This window comes from Stegostoma tigrinum, chromosome 22, assembly GCF_030684315.1.
Source record: "Stegostoma tigrinum isolate sSteTig4 chromosome 22, sSteTig4.hap1, whole genome shotgun sequence".
Lineage (NCBI taxonomy): Eukaryota > Metazoa > Chordata > Chondrichthyes > Orectolobiformes > Stegostomatidae > Stegostoma > Stegostoma tigrinum.
This window is the reverse complement of record NC_081375.1, coordinates 3,689,068-3,713,157: the sequence shown is the minus strand read 5'-3', so window position 1 is coordinate 3,713,157 and position 24,090 is coordinate 3,689,068. Positions and strand designations below refer to the sequence as shown.

The window sequence follows — 24,090 nt, the reverse complement described above, 5'->3', positions numbered from 1 at the left end:
TAAATTCCAATTTTAGAAAAAAACGTTAGGGTGGTCAATTCTACATCCATAAACCATGCATTCACTCCACAATCTTTCCAGAAAGGTTTTTATATATTGTTTTTCAGTTGCTTATTGACCTAATTTGCCACAAATATGAACAATTTAATGCATACAGGGCTAAACTAAAGCATGCAGAGAGATAAACAGATTATTTAAACATTGGTTCATTCCAAAAGCATAAACACTAAAACTCCCCCTCCAATGCTCTTACTTTTATTTTTACATTAAATCGCAATATCATGCAGTGGTACAAACCTTGAAGCAGTGATCCACAGCTGGTCATGAATAAAGCAACATTAATGTTTCCATCAAGTTTTATTACAATGAGCTTTACAACAGTACAGAAGTTAAGAAATCAGGTACGACCTATGTGGGTTCAAAACTGTCTTTTTGAACCCTGGATACGAGGTACGTTGAACAGTTACATAATCAAAACTCAACCGAACAGATATTTGGTGCTGCAACAAGCAATTACACCAGAAGCCCTCACCAAACAATGTTGGGGACAGTAAAGTCCAACAGCACTTAAAGTGCTGCGAAGGCCTCACTTTTGTTTTTAATACAAAAGCAAATTTTAATTTACAGAACTTGCCTTTAAAGGTGGTACTGTACGTTCATGTAACTCCAGCGCCTTCAATTTTTTATTATATAAATGGACCATATTTATTATACTTCACTTCTAAAAACCTAGATGAAACATGAGAAAAGAAGCTATACAACATGAATTGCAATTACATGGAGACTCAGGGAGGGCAGGGGCTGAGGTGGGGAGGGTGAAAGGGGAAGGTGGGGAGGGAGGAGGGGGAGGGCACTCGTCAAGATTTTGCTTTCAAGAGTATCCTTTCTTATCCCTGCTACTGAGATCAAACAACAGCACGTCCCAGGGTTTTGCATGTTTTTGTGGTCATCATTAGCAGGCAGGAAGAGGTTTACCAGGTTTTTCTTAAAAAAGTTAAAGTCACTTATATTCACTGAAGCTTGTCTAGTTAACAGCAAGTTGAGAAAAGGTTGAATCTCCAAACCTATTAATGCCAGCTTCAGTAGCGACCACCTTGTGACATTACAGGAGGCCTCATTCCTGACATTCCCATTGGTGGCCGAGGGGGTCCACCCTGGTAAGGGGGCACCATTGGAGGTCCCTGTCCATATGGAGGCATGCCGCCTGGGAGGTAACTTGGCATGCCCTGTGGCGGACCACCATACTGACCTGAGAATCAAAAGAGAATATTAATATAAACACTTGTCAAGTTTCTAAATTTGACTTTTGCAAAATTTCCTTGAACTTTATATCTTTTGGCCAATTGGCAACGTTAATGTACTGCAGTTTCATATTCTCACAATACATAACCTAGGGCATTTCATAGTTCAGGCAGACAGGCAGAAAACATTATCGGGGCTGTCTACTGACCCCGAGAACGTAGTGGGAATACAAGAGAAAGCAGCACACAATAAAGGGTATAACTGTAATCGTGGGTGACTTTAATCTCTCGACTGCAGATACCAAACTAGCAATGATATTGTGAAGGAGGATTCCCTGTGCTGAGTGCATAGGGGTAATGTTGAGGCAAGAGCCAAACATTTCTAAATTGGGTCCAGTGAAAACGAGAAAGGATTAGCTCACTTTAATCTGTTGATATTATATAGAAAGAGATGTAGCTGAATCCAAAGCAAGGTCTGGATCGAGATAAAAGTGAAACAATGACAGTATGAAGTGCAAATTGGTAGGGATGGATTATGGAACTTTATGAAAAAGGGTTGGCAATGGTCAATAAGTAAAGAACAAATGCATAAATTACAACAGTTATCTATTCCTGTTTGACGCAAAAACTAAAATAGAAAAATGTGACTTAAAGCTTACAAAAGAAATTAGGACAATATTAGATTAGAGAAGACAAAAAAATTGCTAGAATAGCAGCAGAAAGCTTAGAATTCAGCAAAAGACGACAAAAGTTTGATCAAGAAGGGAACATAATAGGACTATAAAATTAAAGGGAACATAAAACTGACTGTACAAGTTGTTATAAGTGTGAAGAATAAATAATTGGTAAAAGCAAATACCTTACAGTGAGAAAACAAAGAAATTATAATTGGGAACAAAAAAGGTAGGAAATACCACACATGCTTCACTTTTGTCTCCAGAAAAGAGGGCACAAAATGTAAAGGAATTAAGAATCTATTGATAGAGAGGAATTGAAAGAAACCATAGTTAGTAAGAAAATAATACTAGATAAGTTAATGGTATTAAAGGTTGAAAACACTATGGTTTTAAAATCTACCTTCCAGGAGAAGGCCCTAGGACTACTAGAAGCATTGGTATTGGCAGTAAGCAATGATGTAAGAGTCCATCATGAAAGATTCAACAACTGAGCACCTGAAAATCAGAAGGGATTGAGCCAAGTCATCCTGGAAATGCGAATGCAAAAGAAAAAGAACCACCAATGGATGCGGTTTTCCTTGACTTTCAGAAGCAATTTGATAAGGTCCCCATAAGAGATTAGCATGTAAACTTAAAAGTGCACAGGATTCGGGCAGTGTATTGACATTGGCAGGCAGGAAACAGTAGGAATAAACAGGTCATTTTCTGAGTGGCAGCCAGTGATCAGTGGGGTATCACAGGGACAATGCTCGGATTTCAGCTGTTCACAATAAACATTAATGATTTTGATGAAGAAACTAAAAATCATATTCCCAATTTTATGGACAACATATCTAGATGGGAGGGTAAGCAGTGAGGATGCAGCAAAAGATGATTCTGTGTGTTTTGGACAAGTTGAGTGAATCGGAATACGCACAGCAAATGAACTGCAATTTGGATAAAATGAGAGGTTGCTCACTTTGGTAACAAAATAGGAAGGCAGATTATTTGAATAGAGACAGATTGGGAAAAGGGGAGGTGCAAAAAGATTTGGGTCCCCTCACAGACCAAGTCTCCAAAAGTAAGCATGCATGTGGCAGCTGGTGGTCAAGGTGGCGATGAGATGATAGGGGTGGGTGGGTGGGAGGGAGGGAGGGAAAATAGATCTCAAAAACCTATAAAATTCTAACTAAACGAGACAAGGTAAACACAAAAAGGATGCTCCTCATGACTAGGGCATCTAGAACCAGTCACAGTCATGAGTCACAGTCTCAGGATGCGGGAAGTTCATGTAGAACCAAGGAAAGGAGTAAATGCCTTCACCCAGAGTGGTGAGCCTGTAGAACACTCTGCCATAGAAAGCACTGAGGCCAAAACATTGAATATTTACAAGAAGATAGATATAGCTAGAGGAATTGGTCATGGAACCAACAAAGGGGGCAAGCTCTCTTGGATCTGGTAATGGATAATGAGGCAGGGTTATTGAATAACCCCAGATAGAAGATCACCTCAGGAGTCGTGATCACAGCATGATAGTACAGAATTTAATATTGTTACACTGTATTTAAAATTTGTTGGAAACAACTGTGTTTCACTTAAATAAAAGGAATCACAATGAAATGACAATAGAAAGTTAGCTAAAGTGAACTAAAATACACCCCAGTAAGAAGAAAAGATTCCAACAGAGGGATAAACCAACCATTGTTTCACTTCCTTGATTAACCATGTATAAAGTCAAAAGAAAAGACACATGAAGGAGGCAAAAATCAATGATAGCCCCGAAAATGGAGGTAAATTCAGGACCAAGCAAAGGAGTACTAAAAAGGTAAAGATAGTTTGTGCTCATAGAAAAAAAACTAACATAAATATAAAAAACATACAATAAGGGCTTCTTTTTAAAAACAGGAACAGCGAGGTCAAAGTGAATACAGACCCCTTAGAAAATAAATCTGAGATGGTTAGTGGAACAAGGAAATGGCAAGAGTTAAACAGGTTTTCTGTATCAGTCTTTATGGTGGAAGATATTTCAAACATCCCATTAATACTAAAGAATAGAGTGGTGAAAGGTAGCACCATCACCAAACAAGTAGTATTAGACAAACTAATGGGGCTAAAGGCAGATAAGTTCCTGGCCTTGATGGTTTGCATTCTAGGATCCTAAGAGAGGTAGCTAGAGAGACAGTGGATGTTCTGAGGATTGTAAAACTTATGATATGACATCCCTATTCAAAAAGGCCAGGAGGCAAAAACAGATACCTATAGGCCAATTAGCCTCACCTCCATTGTTGTCAAGTTTTGGAATCAATTACTAAGGACACAATGGCAGAATCAGCTTGACTTGAACGAGAAAGAGAGTGTCCAAGTAATTTCTTAAGAGTTGAGGAAATCTCAAACCAGAGCGGTTGACGGGGAAGAGATAACAAGGTGTACAGCTGAATGAACACAGCAGGCCAAGGACCATCAGAGGAGCAGGAAAGCTGACGTTTTGGGCCAAGACCCTTCTTCAGAAATCCTACTATCTCGGTTAAACATGAACTAGTGTTTATGTTGTGTTTGGACTTCCAAAAGGCATTTGATGAGGTACCTCACAAAAGATTAAGTCATGAGAGTACATGGCATTGGAGACAGTATATTGGCACCATGAGAGAATGGGCGAATGGTCAGGAAACCACGAATGGAAGAAGGGGTTCTTTGTCAAGCTGAGACGAGTAGGGTTCCACGGGGATCAATGCGAGGACAACGGTTCATAATATATTGATGACTCAGAGGAAGTGACAGCACTGCGGCAAAGCTCACAGACGATGTGAAAACGATGAAAAGGCAGGTTGAGAGAGGAATACAAATTTTACAGAGAAACACTGATATAGGGTAAGTGGGCAAACAGCTGCCAAATGGAGTATAATGTGGGAAAATATGAAAGTTTGGAAAAAGAACAAAAGAACAAAATATTACTTCAATGGAGAAAAACTGTAGAAAGTTGCAACACTAAAGGAGTGATACCTTTACCTATGACAAAGCTAGCACACCGGTGCAGCAGGTAATCAGGAAGGCTAATGGAACGTTGGCTCTTATTTCAAAGGGTTTGGAGTATAAGACGAAGGAAGCCACGTTTGGAGTACTGAGCGCTGTTTTGGTCCCCTGATTTAAGACAAAGACATCATCTCATTGGAGGTAGTTCTGTGAAGGCTCACTAGGATGGTATGGAGGGATTGTCACATGAGGAAGATTAAGTAGGTTGGACTATACTCACGAAGAATGAGGATGATTTCATTGAAACATAGAATTCTTAAGGGGCTCAACAGAACAAATACTGAATGGATGATTCCCCACGTGGGAAAGTCTTCAGATCTCCCTGCCACAGACAGCAATGGGTTTAAAGTCCTCGAGCGTATTTAAGGCCGAGATAGATTCTTGATCAGTAAGGAAAACGGCAGGAAATTGGACATAAGGAGTGTCAGAACAGTTGTGATCCTATTCAAATGGCAGAGCAGGTTCGAAACACCAAACGGTCTAATCCCATTCGTACTTCCAATGTTCTAAGTTTCCACTGGTGGTAGTCGTCTTCTGCAAGTCTATAGACATTTTTTGGAGACTTTTCTACAGATTGTAGGGTGGCAAATGGTATGTAAAAAGGGAGGAATAGTTTAAGGAAGGAGAATTGCAGACCAGTTACCCTAAAATCATTTGTGGGGAAAATTATAAAACAGAACACTTGAAAAGCATTAACAGATTTGGACAAAAGCAGCAAGGGTTTAAAAAAGGCAAGTCAAGTACTGGAGTCTTTTGAGGATATAATTAGAAAGAATAGACAAGGGAGAACCAGCGGATGTGATGCATTTGGATTTTCAGGTGGCTTTTGATAAGGTGCCACATAACACATTAACAGATAAAATTAAAGCACACAAGATGGGGGTAATATATTGGGATGGATTGAAAATTCTGACAAACAGTAGGAATTAATGGATCATTTTCCTGCTGCCAGGCAGTAACTAGTAGAATATCATATGGGTCAGAGCTTGGGTCCTAGCCATTCACAATATATATATATATAAAAATGAACTAGAGGAGTGGACAAAGTAACATTTCCAAGTTTGCTAATGACAAGACTAGGTGGGATTGAATGTTGAATAAGCAGAGGCTTCAAGGTGATTTAGATTAGCTGAGTGGGCAAACACACAGCAGATACAGTAGAAAATGGGTAAGTATCATTTAAATAGTGCTATATTGGGAAATGCAGATACACAAAAAGGACCTGGGTGTCCTTGTACACCAATAAAAGTAGACAGCCATGTAAATCAAGCAAATAGGAAGGTAAATGGTATATTGGCCTTCATTGCTAGAGGTTTTGCATTCAGAATTAGTCTTCTCTTACTGCAGTTACACAAGGCCTTGGCGAGACCACACCTGAAGTTTTGTGCGCAGATTTGGTCTCCCCACCCAATAAAGGTAATACTTGCCATAGAGGGAGTGCAGCGGACGTTCACGAGGCTGAAACCGGGGGTGGCAGGACTGTCCTATGAGGAGAGATTGGTTTAGAAGGATGAGCGATCTGATTGAAACGTACAAAATTCTAACAGGGCTGGACAAACTGGATGCAGTGAGGACTTTTATCCCCCCTGGTTGGGGAGTCTAGCACTGAGGACACCGTCTCATGATACCAGGTTGGCCATTTAGGATCAAGACGAGGAAAATTGCTTTTGCCCGAAGGGTTGTTCCCGTTGGGGAATTCTCTACCATAGAAGGCTATGGAGGCCATGTCACTGGATATACTTAAGGAACAGGCAGATAAAGACACATTTTTTCGATTTTCAAGTCCCAAGTGGGAACATGGCAGTGAGTCAGAGGATCAGCCATGATTAAACCAAATGGAGCAGCAGACTCAAAGCTGAACACTTACTCTTGCTCCTACTTTGTTTCACTTTAGGCCACTTGGCCCCAACGCCTGATCTCCCATTTAATCACATTAAAACTCATCTAAATCATGACCACAACTTCACTTTCCTGACTGACTCCTAAAACTTTTAGATCAACATCTAACAGCCTCAAACAGTTACAATCACTTGGGCTTGATTGAAATTTCTGCTAACGTCTCTCAAATGGGAGAAAATGTTTAGGGCTATGAGGAATCAGCATAAGGGAATTTAATGTATAGCTCCACAAAGAATTAGAAACAAAGAAAACAGAAGCAGTAGACTATACAGTGCTTCAAGCCTGCCCCACCATTCAGTATGAACATGGCTGATCACCCAACTCAAAAACTTATTCCCACCATTCCTCCCTTATCCATTGATCCCTTTTACCCAGAAGGTTAACTCCTTCAAATCATGCAAGGTTTTGGCCTCAATTGCTTTCTATGGTAGCAAATTCCACCGGCTCACTACTCCAAGTAAAGAATTTTTTCATCTCAGCACTAAATGGTTTACCCCGTATCTTTGGGCTGCCACCCCGGTTCTGGACTCCCTTGCCATCCTGAATATCCTTTCTGCATCCACCCCTTCTAGGCCTATTAGAATTCTATAGGTTTCTATGCGATTCCTCCATTACCCCCCAACCAATTCTTCTGAACTCAAGTGAAAATATCCTAACCGATTCAAGTTTTCCTCATTCATCAGTTCTGCCACCCCAGAAATCCCCGAGGGGACATTTGCCGTGACAGCATTCAAAGCAGTCTCCGTTTTGCAGGGGAATTAGCCATAAGAGGCACTTTCATTCATTGATCTCTGTACACTTAATTAGGTTTTCACACTAGATGACATAAAATCTATATTGCTTTAATAACTATATTACCCTCACATACAAGGTGCATATGCTCACGGCACATAGTGAACCCTTCATCGTACACAAAAGGTTCACAAAGAATGGCCAGCTAATGGAGGTCATACGCATGAGTGCAAAATTAACAAAGGCCCCAGAACCATCAAGTAATTTAATGCTTATTCATAGCAAATAATTAAATCACAATTACGAGAACGTACAAAAGAAACAGAAAGCTTTTTAACCTGGAGGTGGCATAGGAGGTCTCATTGCTGGTTGCTGAGGTGGCATTCCTTGCTGAGGTGGCATCATACTACCCATCGGCCCAACTGGTGGTGGCCCCAGAGGTGTCTGGCCTTGCCGAGGGATGTTACGTTGGTACTTTGGAAACTGAGCTCTCCTTTCCTCCTAAGGAGCAAAAAATAAAGAAAATTGCACAGGTACATTATTTTTCTTTAAAATGAACTAAAACTTAAAGCCCATTACTTAAATTTTACTTTTGTTAGTCTGGTACAAGTTAAATCCAGTTAAGACAGAAGGATTTTTAAAAATTGTTTAAAGGATGTCCCACACACTTACCAGTGATATATCCTCATCTGGATGGATCAACTTACTAGTTGCACTAGTTGTGGTTAGAGTGGCAGGCTTACTAGTTACAGGGATGGTCGGCTTAGCTGTAGAACTGCTCGACGTGCTGGTAGCGGTTGCTGTTGACTGTGTGTATGCTGGGAATGTGGGCTTTGGAGGTTCTGCAGTAGTGGCAGGCGTACTGTTGAGGGGTTTAAAATCCGTACCCACAGGTCCGGAGACAGACTGCTGGCTCTGTTGAATAACACCACAAAAAAAATGTTAGAATAATTGCAAATCCCAGAGTAAAAATCAAAACCAAGGCACAAGCAAAGCAGTTTAAATTTCCAAATAACATGCTATTCTAAAAATGCAGGTTTACAGTTTCAATTGTACTGTCAATTCAGATTATATAGTCTCAAAAGCAAAGGAACAAAAATTGTGAAATTTAGATCTAGTAGTTCAATTTAAACTGGCAAACCTTTAGCAGACTCTGCATCAGATGTAAAGCTGCCGATGTGTTTTTGTGATCGCTTTTTATATAGAAATGCTAACTCTACAAAGTAGTACAGCACACTACACCAAATTAGCATTGCACAGCCCATACACACTCCAAAAGCCTCTAAAGCTAGTTTATAGCATGCTCAAGAATTATTCTGGCACGTGAAGCAGTGTGAATTAGTCTAACACCAGAACAGATGGTATCTGCCTGCGTACTTGTGCTGCACTAGGAAACAGAGGTTTAGAGGAAGTTGAGAGATTTGCCGAATTTGATGAAGCTGTAGTGGAGGTTGTAGTTGTGCTCGAAACACGAGTCCCCATCTGAAGCATAAAAAGAGCAGACAATGAAAATCTTCATCTGCTGCCAGTACACTACGCTACAAGGGTGACTGTCAGAAATTAAATGCATTAAAGCCAGGAGGCACTTAAATTTCCGAGGTAACATTTTTATAGAGAACCCTGAATACTTACATACCTAGTCTAGACTAGATTAAAAACTAAAGTTATTCGCATATCCAGAAACAGTTGTAGTGCACTGATATTACACAGGTCAACAAAACATTGCAGCACTGAAAATGCCAGTTAATGTGTGCTTACTTGGCCAGCACTAGGGAAGAGTGGCTTTGCAATGGGAGGTTGTGGACTAGGTCCAGGTAATGGTGCTCTACTGGGTATACCAGGTGGAACCACTGGCTGCGATTGGGTCATTGATGGTCCACCTGGACGTGGAACAGGGGGTGGCATACCTGCAAGGTACAAGAAAATTGTTAGAAAGAAATCAGAATGCTAAAACCTAGCAGAACAATGAAGTTCTAGATTACAACTTAAATCTGTTGCTACAAAATACCTATTAAGTACAAAGAATACCTTGCAGGCATCCAGGCTCCTTCGATCAATTTACTTGTTTGTCTAACAACCACCACCGGTGTTTTTGGAGGTTGTAAATAGTCATCAGATTACGGTACACTTCATCTATAAAGTAATTAGTTCTACGTGCTTTGCTTAAAAGCTAGACATCGAAAATTCTGCATTGGTAGTGTCCTTGAATATTTACCTAATAAATAAAGCCAAGTATTTACACCGGAAGAAATTAGATCAACTGAGGAACAGATTTTAAGAAATTTAAAATTCTTGGTCCTTTAAGCCTGTACCTGCCACTCAACATGATGGCTAATCATCCTACTCAGTACCCTGTTACCACTTACTCCCCACACCCTTTGATCCCTTTAGCCCCAAGAAAAACCCCTTGAAAAGGCTAATCTTTCTATGCATGTAGATAAATAGGTGCGAAAGTATAAAGGACATTAGGTAAGGAGCTTAAGAGTTTAACTTACAGGTGCAAATAAAACAAAAAGATTAAGTCAGCACAAGATACTGGCAAGGCTATAGTTGCAGTATCAGCAAGTGCAGTATTTGCCTTTTATATTAGTGTACAAATACCAAGTAGCTTTGAAAAGTTAATTATAGAATTAATGCCAGATTTACTGCACGGGGTAATAAGAGATTCATTAGAATTATGAACAGAAAAGTTGGAAATTATTAAAAATTTGTTCAAGAGATATGTTGCTGCCAAGGCCACCATTTATTACCTGTTCCCAATTATCCTAAAGAAAATGGTGAGCTACTTTTTTTGACTTAACGCATGTTATATGGGTCTAGGTACATCTAGTGCTATATAGGAGGGAGTTTCATGATTTTAACACAATGACAGGGAGGTAAATAAGTGATATAGTCTCAGGTAGGATGACTTGAAGGGAAACCTGCCGACTGTTGTGTTCCACGTACTTGGGTACCCTTCCTTGACCTTTTAGACAATGATTGTAAGCTGGAAGGTGCTGTCAAAGTACACTGACTCCATAAACTGCTGCAATGTACATTTAAAAAAAATACCACTGCCACTATGCATTAGTGGGAAGAGAGTGAATCCTTAATATAACGAATGCAGTGCCAATCAAGTACTGCTTTATCCTGGATAAAGAACTTCTCAAACCATATACAGAAGAGTATACAATTAAACTAATGACTTCTTGCTGGTGCTAGGAATGCCAGTGAAGTCAACAGGCAACATTCCCATTGTAGAATTCCCAGTTCCTGTAGCCACAATACCCAAAATGGTGACTTATAAAAGAATTTGGTTATTGACAACCCCTCAGGATTTTTATACAGGGGTAATGTAGTGAGGGCAATGCTGTTTTATGTCATGCTTGGATTGTCAGTGCCTGGCACTTAATTGGCAAGTAAAATCTACAAAAGACTTCAGTCCAAGCTTGAATATTGGTCAGGTCTTCCAATATGCTGGCACAGGTATACAGGCATCACTATTTGAAGAGTTGCAAATAGTGAACACTTCATTTATCTGCATTTACGACCTTATTATGGAGGAAGGTCACTGATGAAACAGAAGAGTCATGACTAGGACATTAGAAAGGTTCACAGTAAAGTGGTAACATCACTACCTCTGGGGCAGGAGGCCCAGGTTAAAGTCCCACCTGCTATTACCAGAGACTTCATTTGCTGGGTTGTGCAACATTTTTAATCAGTAAAATCCCAAGTTGGTAAGGAATCATTTGGTTTGTTAATTACTCATACTCACTCTGTCAAACTGGGTTTAAAACCTGTTTCAGAAATAGTAGGAACTGCAGATGCTGGAGAATCTGAGATAACTGACGTAAGAGCTGGATGAATACAGCAGGCCAAGAAGCATCTGAGGAGCAGGAAAGCTGATGTTTTTAGCAAAAGCAGCAGACGTTGAACTGTTTTTCCGCTGCCTCCACACCTACTTTAATCGTGAGCCTAACCCTCCCTCTAGTGACCCCTTCTCCCACCTCCAACACACCCCCTCCTCCTGGACACCACTCCAAGGCCTCCTACACTCCCTTGACCTCATCTCCAACTGCTGTCGAGACATCGATTGCCTCAATCTCTCCACCCCTCTCTCACCCACTCCAACCTCTCCCTCACAGAAAGTGCATCCCTCCGCTCCTATCCCAACCTCACCACAAAACCCTAGGACAAGGGAGGCGCAGTTGTAGTATGGCACACTGATCTCTGCATCGCTGAGGCCAGACATCAGCTCTCTGCCACCTCATCCTACGGCGCCCTTGATCATGACCCCAAACCCGACCACCAAAACATCATCTCCCAAACTAACCACAACCTCATCACTTCAGGTGACCTCCCACCCACAGCCTCCAGCCTCATCGTTCCCCATTTCTATCTCCTTCCCAAAATCCACAAACCTGACTGCCCTGATCGACCCATTGTCTCCACCTGCTCCTGTCCCACCAAACTTATCTCGACCCCATTTTCTCCCCCTTGGTCCAGCAACTCCTCACCTACATCTATGACACCACGAGTGCCCTCCACCTTCTCCAAAACTTCCAATTCACTGGTCCGCAACACCTCATCTTTACCATGGATGTCTAGTCCCTATACACCTGCATTCCCCATACAGACGGCGTAAAGGCACTCCACTTCTTCCTGTCCAGCAGGCCTGACCAGTCCCCTCCACTGACACCCTCATCCGCTTAGCTGAACTTGCCCTCACCTTAAACACTTCTTTCAATTCCTCCCAACTTCCTAGAGACAAACACAGTTCCATGGCTACCCACATGAGCCCAAGCTATGCCTGTCTCTTTGTAGGTTATGTGGAACAATCCCTCTTCCGTAGCTACACTGGCACCAAACCCCACCTCTTCCTGTACTGGCGCCCCCTCGTGCTCCCACAAGGAGCTCAAACAGTTCATCCCCTTCACCAACGCCTTCCACCCAATCTTAAGTTCACCAGGACCATCTCTGATACCTCTCTCTCCTTCCTGGACCCTTGGTCTCCATCTCTGGCAACCACCTGGAAACCGATATCCATTTCAAGCTTACCAACTACCAGAGCTACCTAATATACACCTACCCACCTTCCTGCAAAAATGCCATGCCCTATTCCCAGTTCCATGACCTCCGCCACATCTGCTCTCAGGATGAGGCAACCACTTCCGGACATCCCCAATGTCCTCGTTTTTCAAGGACGGCAACATCTCCCAACTCCCCCCTCCCCACCCCAGTGGTTGAGAAAGCCCTCAATCGTGTCTCCTGCACTTCCTGCAACTCAGATGACATGTCCATCCTAGGCCTCCTGCAGTGCCTCAACGATGCGACCTGAAGGTTGCAGGAATAACACTTCATATTTCGCTTGGGAACCCTGCAGCCCAATAGTACCAACGTGGACTTCACAAATTTCAAAATCTCCTCCCCAACAACTGCATCCCAAAACTAGCCTAGCTTGTCCCGCCTCCCTAACATGACCCCTCCTCCCAACTCAAGACCCAGCCCCAACTTCTACCTACTAGCCTCATCCCACCTCCTTAACCTGTCTGTCCCCCCGGGACTGACCAATCCCATCCCTAATTCCCAACCTACACGCACCTTTACTGGCTCCATCCCTGCCTCTTCGGCCTGCCTGTTTCCTCTCCGCCTATCATCTTCTTTACTCATCTTCTTTACCCATCTTCTATCTGCATCTCCCTCACTCCCTATTTATTTCAGAAGCCCCTTCCCCATTTCTGAAGAGTCTAGTCTTGAAATGTCAGCTTTCCTGCTCGGCCTGCTGTGTTCATCCACATTTACACCTTGTTATCTTGGGTTTAAAAAAACTTTATGGGATTCTTTTTCCTGCCAAAGGCAGTTTCGAGACTGCTTATTAAAAACCATTGAATGTCCTGTGGCTAGACAGTCTGGACCAACTGGATTAGTACTGCTGCAGCAGTGGATGTGGAGATGTGCATGTACATCAAATGGTAGAAGACTGAAGCCACAAGCTCACCATCACTGAATGCTGGACCCCAGAAAAGATCGCCAGACACCTGGAAAATTTGTCGTATAGATTTCATACTTAAAGCTATAATTTCACAGCAACTGGTATAAAGAACGGATTCTTCTATTTTAAAACAAAAGATCCTTGTTCATAATGATCTTACTTAAATTTACAGGTCACCGACACTCAAGTCAGAAAGGAAATATTTAAGTAAACATAAACAAAATAGAAATGCAACATGTACAATAAACATCTCTCATAGAAACCATTTGCTGCCAAAGCCAAACTTGTCTAATCACACCTATCAGTAGATTCTGATATGTGGAAATAAGTGCTTTGGGACAAACAGTACATTTATGCATTGCTCTCAATAACTTACACTAAGACTCTCAGCATACAGACCTAAATTGCTGCCAACCGTTTTCAAATACCCACCAGGATGCATGCCTGGCATCATGGGTGGCATTCCAGGTCCTGGAGGCATCATTCCACCCATGGGCATCATCCTGTGATGACAAGAGTTAACAGAAATCACATTCAGAATCAAAAAAACTGAATGTACGGGTAAGAGTCAGTGCTTTGTACAAGTACAGGCATCAACAATATAGAGTTAAGACACTGGGATCTAAAACTGCCTTTGCATACCCAGTTGAGTGAAAGTAGGAAGCCAGCTGGACTGGACTTCCTGCTCCTGATTTCAGTCAGCACCTGTAGCTGGAATTGCATCATGTTGACACAACTTTGGGTCAAAACCCACTGGTAAATAATGGGCATTTTGGAAAGGCATCAAAGCAACATACGTGGAACCACGAACCGGCAAAGTTAAAGCAGAAAACAGATCATAATTTTCTTAAATGGAAGCTAATCTGTCACAATTTGCAAATGTAAATAGTTTTGAGTAAACATCAGGTAGTTAGAAAGCTGGGCTGCCTTTCACCTTAAAGAAGCATTTCATCCCACCTTAGTGTTAGGAAGCAGGAGCACAGAGAGGATAGTGAGCCCTTTTTATAGCAAATATTAACATACATAGACAACATCATGATGAAAAAAGCAAATTCCCCAACATTGTTAAGAAATAAACTGAGAACGCTAACCCTGGAGGCATTCCTGGCATTACTGGTGGCATCCCTGGCATCATGGGAGGAACACCTGGGACCACTGGTGGCATCCCTGGAAAAAGAAGCAGCCATATAAAGACTAAATTCACAAATAATCCTGGAGTACTTCAATAGAGCAATGTGCCTAATATCTTTGCTGACATAGGTTGATCAGAAAATAAAAATTTAATCACGAGTGGAAAATTAATGAGATCATAAAATGTGCACAAAAAGATTATCTCCAAGGCACAATTCATGAAAATAAAAGGAGCCTTGAAATTAGAGGTAAACAGTTTCCTGGTCAGTAACTGGCCCTTTTTAAAGCAAAACTACCTGATTTCTGGTTCAGTCTATGAATTCTAATGACACTCACATTACAAGGTGAAAAATCACGCAACAACAGGTTATAGTCCAACAGGTTTACTTGAAAACACAGGCTTTCAGAAAGGCACTTCCACATCATCAATATTACAAGCATAGGGTGTTAATGGCCTCGTGGTACTACTGGCTAGACAAGTATTCCAGAAGCCTAGGTAAATGTTTCCCAGACATTTCTGACTCCTAAGCATAGCAAGTAGCAAAAAGTACTGATTGGGGAACACGAACCAAACACAAGCACAGAAATTATCTCGAATTGTGGGCTTGTGCAGGGTGGTCCGAATTCCTCCCACAGTCCGGAAGACATGTAGGTTAGGTAGATGGGCCACACTAAAATGCAGAGTTATGTGGATAAGGTAAAGGGGTTGGGTCTGTTTTGAATGGTGTTCAGAGGGTTGGTGTAGACTTGATAGGCCAAATGGCCTCTATCTACACCATAGGAATTCTTTGGTTCTAACTCGCAATGCAATTTCTGCTCCCTTTTGACCAATAAGATCAACTGTAACTACAGAAGGGCAAGTTCAATCATCTCACTTGTGCAGTGCAAATCAGGAGTTCTAAGAAGGCATAAAGCAGATTGTGTCACCTGGAGGAATTCCTGGTGCACCCGTTACAGGGTGCACGCTTGACTGGTTCATACTGGAAACAAAATTCTGTTGTTGCTGCACCCCCTGCTGCTGGTACGAAGTTCCAGCTTCTGCATCGTCATCATCAAACTCGTCAGAATCATCATCTTTCTGCTTCTTTTTTTGACTTTCCGCTAGTGGAAGATACAAAAACTTCAACACTTGCATAGTAAAGCAGCTCAGAAGGAATCTTAGCACGACGTTTATACTCAGCTTTAATCTGTTCACAAATATTTTCTTTTATCGTTCTCTGCTAGACATCTTTATACTACAGGATTTAATTAAGGGTAGGAGGAAGGTAGACAATGCGTGTGACCATTCATTAAAGGCAATGTGGACAGTCTGTGCCAGCTGGCTATTAGATCACAGAAGAGCCCAAACTTAATTTTACTACAGTGCATTTCAAGAAGAACTTCCAGCATTACGCCTCTCTTCAATACTAAAAGTCCTAAGACGTACTTCCAACCCCACTGAGCAAATGCCACTGAGTTCAAAAGCAAAACTTCGGGAGTTCCTTGCCTGAGCAGCCATGTGCCACATTAAAAAAGTGACTTTATTCATTCAATGTAGGGCCCTTTAAAAGCGAAATATTACTGGCGGCCAAAAGCTTGGTCAAAAATTATATTTTTTGAAGGAGTGTCTTAAAAGGACAAAATCAAATGTGCAGAAGCCAGGTAATGAGAAACCTCTGAACATTTAAGGCATGATCTTCCAGACCGGACATTTGAACCTTCCCAAGCAAAAGATTAGGGGAGTTACAGTCAAACAGTCAGAGATATACAGCAAGGAAAAAGACCTTCCAGTACAGCTTGTCTATCTTGATCACATATCCTAAATTAATCTGGTCCCATTTACCAGTATTAGGCCCATGTCCCTCCAAACCCTTCCTATTCATGTACCCATCCAGATTCCTTTTAATTGTAATTATACCAGCCTCCACTAGTTTGTCTGGCAGCTCATTCCACACATGCTTCACCCTCTGCGTGAAAAAGTTGCCCCTTAGGTCCTGTTTATATCTTTCTACTCTCACCTTAAACTCATGCCCTCTTCTTTTGGGCTTCCCCACCCAGGGAAAAGACTTTACCTATTCATGCCCCTCATGATTTTATAAACCTCTATAAAAGTCACCCCTCAGCCACTGACGCTCCAGGGAAAACAGCCCCAGCTTATTCAGCCTTTCCCAATCGCTCCAATGCTGGCAACATTCTTGTAAATCTTTTGTGAACCCTTTGAAGTTTCACAAAATCCTTCCTATAGTAGGGAGGCCAGAATTGTAAGCAATACTCAAAGTCATCAAACCAATGTCCTGTATAGAACAACTTAAACTCCCAACTCCTGTACTCAAAGCTCTGACCGATAAAAGGTATGCATACTTAAAGCACTTCTTCATAATCCTTTCCACTTCAACTCCACTTTCAAGGAACTATGAACCTGCACTCCTAGATTTGCTTAGCAATACTCTCCAGGACCTTACCATTAAGTGAATAAGTCCTGCCCTGATTTGGCTTTTCAAAAATGCAGCACCTCATTTATCTAAATTAAATTCCATCTGCCATTCCTCAGCCCACTGACCCATCTGATCAAGATCCCAATGTACTCAGCAGTAACCTCCTTTGCTGCCCACTATACCTCCAATGTTAGTGGCATCTACAAATTTACTAACCATACCTCCTAATGATCACATCTAAATAATTTTGTATAAATGACAAAAACTGTACTTGTGGCACACCACTGGTCACAGGACTCCAGTCTGAAAAGCAACCATCTACCACAAACCCCTGTATTCTATCTTCGAGCCAGGTCTGTATCCAAAAAAGCAATTTCTCCCTCTATTCCATATGATCTCACCTTACTAGCCAGTCAACCATCTCAAACCTTGCTGAATGCCTTACTTATGTCCACATAGATCACATTCACCGCTCTGCCTTTATCAATCCTCTTCATTACTACAAAACAAAATTAGTGAGATACTTTTTCCCACACACAGAGCCATGCTGAAAATCCCAAAATCAGTGCTTGACTTTCCAAATACATGTAAATCCTGTGCCTCAGAATTCCCTTCAACTTGCCCACCATCATTATCAGGCTCACCGGTCTATAGCTCCCTCACTTTTCCTTACCACCTTTCTTAAATAGTGGCACAACATCAGCCAACCTCCAGTCTTCTGGTAGCTCACCTGCGACTATCAATGAAACAGATGTCTCCAAATGGGGCCCAGCAATCTCTTCTCTCGCTTCCACAAAGTTTGGGGAACACCTCCCAATATTCTTGCCAACATTACACCTCAACAGACAGCACCAAAAACAAAGCTGTTTTATTGTTGTTTAGCTGCAAACAAATGGCCTAGCAGGGCTAGTGTAAATATAAATGGCCCCTTTAGCTTCTCTGTCTGCAGGAACAAGTGAAATAGCTCAGTGATACAAGACAATCACCACTTCAATGTCCTAATATATCCATGGATTGATTCAAGTGGTACTTTAAAGGGAGTAAGCACTAGAATTCTCATTCTCAATTATTACCCCGAAAGGTCTGCTGAGGTAAACCCAAGACGAAGCATACAGGGTCAAACATGCTAGGAGCATTCACTACTAAAGTTCCACAGAAATAATAGACTTCCCAACACCATAACAAAAGTGATATCTTCTCCTTTGAATTCGCTGGTTGCATGATATTGGTTCCTTTCTTCTTCCTGCTCCTCCCCCCCAAACAACTTGGAATAAGAATTTATTTTAGTTGACACTACTATAAGTGCATTTTTTTGCCTGGAAAAAGCACTTGCAGAGACAAACAGTGGCTGGGTTTTAAAAGATAAAGAAAGTTACTTCAAAATCTAAATTGATAGAAGAATGAGTATGACACTATTCACCTTGAGTCTTTTGTTCAAGTAGTCGTCGCCTTTCCTCCATATCCTTTTCTGGAATCCCTTCCATTCCATAGATTTCTAATTCAATATCTGTTCTTCCAGGGATCGCATTTGGGACAGCATCTATCGTTTCCTTATGAACCTATGCAAGACAAAAATGATTTCACAAGTTTCAAGAGCAGCTGAAACAGTGTACTAAGAATGCCAGGGACACAAAATAATCTTAATGTACTGAATCAAATACTATAAATTGAACAATTACACCCAAACTGCAGAGCTAGCCTAGGACTGAGTAAGAAATGATAATTATAATTTAAATCAACAAAAGAAACCATTAGGCACAGAAGACTGATCCAATTAATTCTATTAATATTGTAGGTTATTTTTTCATTTGTATTTACCCATCTCCCCTCCGGTCTAAAATTTAAAACCTAAAACCTCAGCTGGTGAAACAAACCTCGTGGCTAGACTTTCTCATTTGCTTGACCAAAACTAGGCATTATTTTGAACAGCTATCAAATCTACCCAAAAAAAGAGAATCTCTATTTCCCCATCTAATTCAAATGTAAATAAATGCTCAGTCACGGCAGTCATTCTAAGGTTTTGACAGCACTCATGAAACATCATGGTGGAGAATTAGACAACAGGCCATTAGACACAGTATTAGGAAAAGGACCAGTGTTGAAATGAATCTTTCAGGAGTGTTACTGTTTCCTGTCCTTCAGATGATTAATGCTGCAAACCCCAAGACACAGTAAATATCCGCTATATCCACAAAACTACAAATTTGCTGATCTGCGCCAAAAATACAAGTAACAACAAAATTCAACATCTGTGGGCAAAACTTGTGTGTGTATCTGCCATTTAAAGTTATTTCTAACCTACTTTCAACTAAGATCCGGACTTGCAAATTTCATCATTCACAGGAGTTCTCAGGAATGGAACCCTTGTGGATAAGGATGACTGTGCAAGCAGCAAATGTAACCAATGGTCAGCTGACTGTTGAATTTGGTGATGCTGTTTGATGAAGACTGTAGAAACTAGATTAACTAGAATGAAACAGGGTCTGTTTCAGCACCACAACTGAAAATTTGTTTAGAATCAGATATGTGCAGCAAAAATTCCAAATCATGTATTTCAAACTTCTTCAATCTGAATGTAGTGGACAATCTGCAGACAAAATTTGAACAGAGCTGTTTTACTTCAACAGCACTTTTGTTTAACTCTCCCAGGCAATGATTAAACAAAGTTAAAATGGACATGTGCAAAGATTACTACTTCTACTGAAACAAAATGGTATAACTCATTAAGTCAATCGGTTTTAAATAACTATGGATTCACTCAAAATCAGAAATGCAATCTTCATTCAACCTCCAATCTCGGCCACTGTAAGTTGACAATGAACTTGCTTTGAAGCAGGTAAAGTTTCTTCTGACAAAATAAGACAGCAAGAAATAAAATGAACAGAAGACATGGGATTTTGTATTTTAAAGAAGAAGCAATGTGGTGTACCTAATGTCATAGTTCCATTGTCCATTTTAGCACTGAAATTTTTCCAAATGAGAATATTTTAAATGCTGCAGATCTGCAAGAGTAGTTACATGCTGTTGGATTAGAGACAGATCTGATATCCCAAACACAACAGCAAAGTATTTCAGCAGGAGTAGACATTGGTAATGATATTCAGTAGGCAATATAAATTTATCAATTCAAACAGGAAAAAATTAGTAGCTCGTGGCTTTTTGGCCAGCAGTCCTACTACTCGAGATAAACAACACACGCAACAGATACGCACAACTAAAGTATTTGCAAAATTTATGGAAGCTATGAAATAAAATAAAAGTAATAGATGCAATATTTAGAAACAGACATTATTTTTTATGTTTGACTGAGTGCCTGGTCTGATTGCCACTCTATCATAAATTGTCATGTTTCACTCTTTTTTTCCCTCAAAAATATCAATCTAATTTTAAACAAGTGTTGAGGTAACAAGCAGAGAACTCATTGAATGCAAGTAACAAATTGATATTCTACTGAATGCACTTTACTCATTGACAAGCTATCAATTATACTTTGGTGGGATTTGAAAATCAGATGAATTAAAAGTAAAGGTTGGATGTAATATTTATAACGTGCAGTGGATAAAAGTGTTTAGAATTATCCTACAATCAATTTTCAAAACAGTAACTGCAACAACAATCATACATGTCTTTGTAAATGGACAAGATTAAATCAACAAATCTTGGGACTATTAGAATGTCAACTATCCAACATTTGAGTATTGTAATCCTCATTTCCCATGTAAAGCTATTTATTATAGGAATATAACATAGAACAGTACAACACAGTACTGTTCTATGTTCTATTCCTATAATAAATAGTTTTAAATTGGAAATGAGGATCACAATACTCAAATGTAGACAAATATCCAACTTATTATTGTTGTCATTACCTAAGGATCCATAACCCTCATTTATGCCACGAGCAAGCGGGACTTTTTGCTTACGCAGAATGTGAAATGTTTCAAACTCAGCAAATCCCAACCAAATTTCATGCGCAAGGATAAATATCTTATTCAGAGTTTGCATTTCATTATAAATCAGACAAGAACAATAACTAGGTTAAAGGAGTGAGAAACAAACAGTCAGTCTGTCTCCAGGAATCTAATCTTACACATTTAATATTTCTCTAAAATTAAAATATAACAATAAAGTATTCAAAATAATTTACAAATGGAGATTCAGAACACAATTAAGCAGCGTTCAGTGCAGTAGTCTGTACGCCAGAATTAAGTCATTTAAGACAATTATGTATCTCTATACAGTGCCTGCTTGTCAACGGGGATGTCTATTTTGATGTAAACATTTCTTCGTAATGAAAGAAATTCTGTCTGCCACACAAAACATACCTATTCCGTTTTTCACCCTTTCACTTCGCCCAGGTGGCATCAGAAAGGCCCTTTCCAAACATAATATCCTTTTGAACTTTTTAAAAATTACTTTCTCAACGTGCCTACAATAGTTCAAGTATCACGTTTTTAGATGAGATTTCACCAGCCTATTCAAAGAAAAAGGGCACAACTGGAAAATCTGGGGAGGTTATCTCAGACAATAACCACAAAAAGACTTATTTTGTATGTGCTTTAACTCCCTTGCTATGCAGGAACAAACAAACATGCTTACAACAGAGCAGACTACATTTCAGAAGTATCATCACAGAAAAATCTAGAAATACAAAATGCTCAATACAATTCTTCCGACTCAGTAAAGGTAATGTTCAAGTCAATGATCTCAAGCTGTATATTCAGTGACTGCAGATTTAAAACTTACACAAATGTGTGATTTAAGTTTTGTATTACTCCCATTAAACTTAAATATGTTGGCACATTAACCAGTAACAACTTACCTGCATGCAGTGAATAGCAAGACCTGGACCCGTGTACAACTTTTTATGACATATGTGACATTTGAAGTGTTTTGCCTTCTGATGCTGGATAAGGATCTTCTCATCATCAAAGTCTCTGTTGCAGTACCTGGATATCTGTGGTCAAGGAAATCAAAACAAAAACCACTGCCCCATAAAGAAACAGAATACAAATGCAAAAGTAGCCACTTGTGTACAAATAAAGTTATTATGCAATAGGCATTACACTTCAGATTGGCAGACCATCTAAATCATTGCGCCTTTATTTAGAAATCTTCTCGTTTTTTTAAAAAAAATGACATTTCCTAATTCAAAAGAATTTTAATTTCAGGAGATGTGATACCCTGGACAGTTAATCCAGAGATCCAGGCAATGTTCTGGGGATAGTAGATACTGCAGATGGAGAATCTAAGATAACAAGGTGTAGAGCTGGCTGAACACAACAGGCCAACCAGCATCAGAGGAGCAGGAAGGCTGATGTTTCAGGTCGAGACCCCTCTTCAGAAAAGGTCTAGGCCGGATATGTCAGCCTTCCTGTTCCTCTGATGCTGCTTGGCCTGTGTTCATCCAGGTCTACACTTTGTTATCTCAATGCTCCAGATTTGAATGCTGTTGTGGCAGATAGAACAATAGAAACATAGAAGAGCAGGAGAAGGCCATTTGGCCCGTCAAGCCTGCTCTGCTATTGGTCACAATCTTGGCTGATCATCCAACTCAACAGCCTAATCCTGCTATCTCCCCATCACCTTTGATCCCATTTGCCCCAAGTCCAACATCTAGTCACCTCTTGAATATCTTCAATGTTTTGGTATCAACTACTTCCAATGGTATGAATTCCACAGGCTCACCACTCTCCGGGTGAAGAAATGTCTCTGCAGCTCCATCCTAAATCATTTACCCAAAATCTTCATACTGTAACCCCTGGTTCTGGACACACTGATCATCAGGAACATCCTCCCTGCATCTACCTTTATTCAGTGCTGACAGAATTGTCTAAGTGTCTGAGCTCCATTCGGCTGAACTCCAGTGAAAACAATCCCGAGTCAATTTCTCATCATAGGTCAGGCGCACCACCCCCAGAATCAGCCTGGTAAACCTTCACTGCACTCCCTTGAAAGCAAGAGCATCCTTCCTCAGAACGAGAGACCAAATATGTGGAATAAAGAGTCTAATGACGGCCATGAATCCATTGTAAATTGTAGGAAAAATCCATCTCGTTCACGAATGTCCTTCGGGGAGGAAGCCACCATCCTCGCCTGGTCTGGCCTACATGTGACTCCAGCAATGTGGCTGACTCATAACTGCAATGTGAGGAATGGGCGATAAATGTTGGCCTAACCAGCGACGCCCTCATCCCGCGAATGAATCAAAATAAATTGTCATTCCAGTCACGGATCGCTCGATCAGCTTTTGTTTAAACAAGCGGCGGTTCCTAGATCACTCAAGAACAAAATCGAGACAGAATAATCCTTAACCCCAAGGAAAAAAAAACAAACCTGACGCCATCTTACAGACAGTGGAAACAACAAGCGGCTTCTCCCCCAAGTCTCACGAACTGTGTACGGTCACCTCTACCTCCCCACAAACACACACGATTCACTAACGTTGCTGGTTACAATCATTCAGTACCATTTCATTATATAGTTTTTGTTTCCTCGGTGTGGAGGGGCCGCCGCGAACCACCCCCCACGTAGGGGCCCAGCAGGCTTGCTCTTCTCTTTGTGTCCCTGCACCCTGTTAGTGTCTAATGGCGGCCGCGCGGAGAGGGCGGATAGCACCAAGGATACCAGCACCACGGCTTCATCTGCTTCTTCTTCTTTCGACCCATCCTGTTGAGCTACCCGAAAGGACGAGAGAAAGCAGCAAGCGACAGGCGTATCCACGACTCGAAACCACAACCGTTCTTTACCCTTGTCCTCGTCCCGCGGCAACAACCAAACAAAATGGCGCCCGCCCTCAGCCGCGCCACCTCCCAACATCCGCTCCTTTGATTGGATACCGTTATCGTGGCCGTTACCAAGGCAGCAGGGTTGAAGAGACACAACAAGGTGTGGAGCTGGATGGACACAGCAGGCCCAGCAGCGTCAGAGGAGCAGGAAAGCTGACGTTTCGGGCCTAGACCCTTCTTACAGAGATGTCCCAAACACACTGAAAACTACTCAAATATCCCAGGCTG

The 24,090-nt window shown here is 41.1% G+C and overlaps 1 protein-coding gene across 9 annotated transcripts; it reads right to left on the bottom strand.

The window, feature by feature from the left end:
* Positions 1–338: 338 nt before the first annotated feature.
* On the bottom strand, positions 339–23,890 carry znf207b (zinc finger protein 207, b). 9 transcript variants are annotated; one of them, XM_048555004.2, is made up of 13 exons: positions 23,702–23,889; positions 21,897–22,023; positions 18,495–18,633; positions 15,588–15,761; positions 14,621–14,696; positions 13,929–14,032; positions 9,317–9,465; positions 8,936–9,040; positions 8,231–8,473; positions 7,897–8,059; positions 6,355–6,411; positions 1,065–1,249; positions 339–729 (listed from the first exon to the last, which is right to left on the bottom strand). In XM_048555004.2, the coding sequence occupies exons 1-12, from the start codon at positions 23,740–23,742 to the stop codon at positions 1,080–1,082; spliced, it is 1,548 nt and encodes a 515-aa protein (XP_048410961.1). In that variant the 5' UTR covers positions 23,743–23,889; the 3' UTR covers positions 339–729; positions 1,065–1,079. The 9 variants fall into 9 exon arrangements, with proteins under 9 accessions (XP_048410961.1, XP_048410960.1, XP_048410962.1 ...); XM_048555003.2 differs by having other exon boundaries at positions 339–1,249; XM_048555005.2 differs by having other exon boundaries at positions 339–1,249; positions 13,962–14,032.
* Between the last annotated feature and the right edge of the window lie 200 nt (positions 23,891–24,090).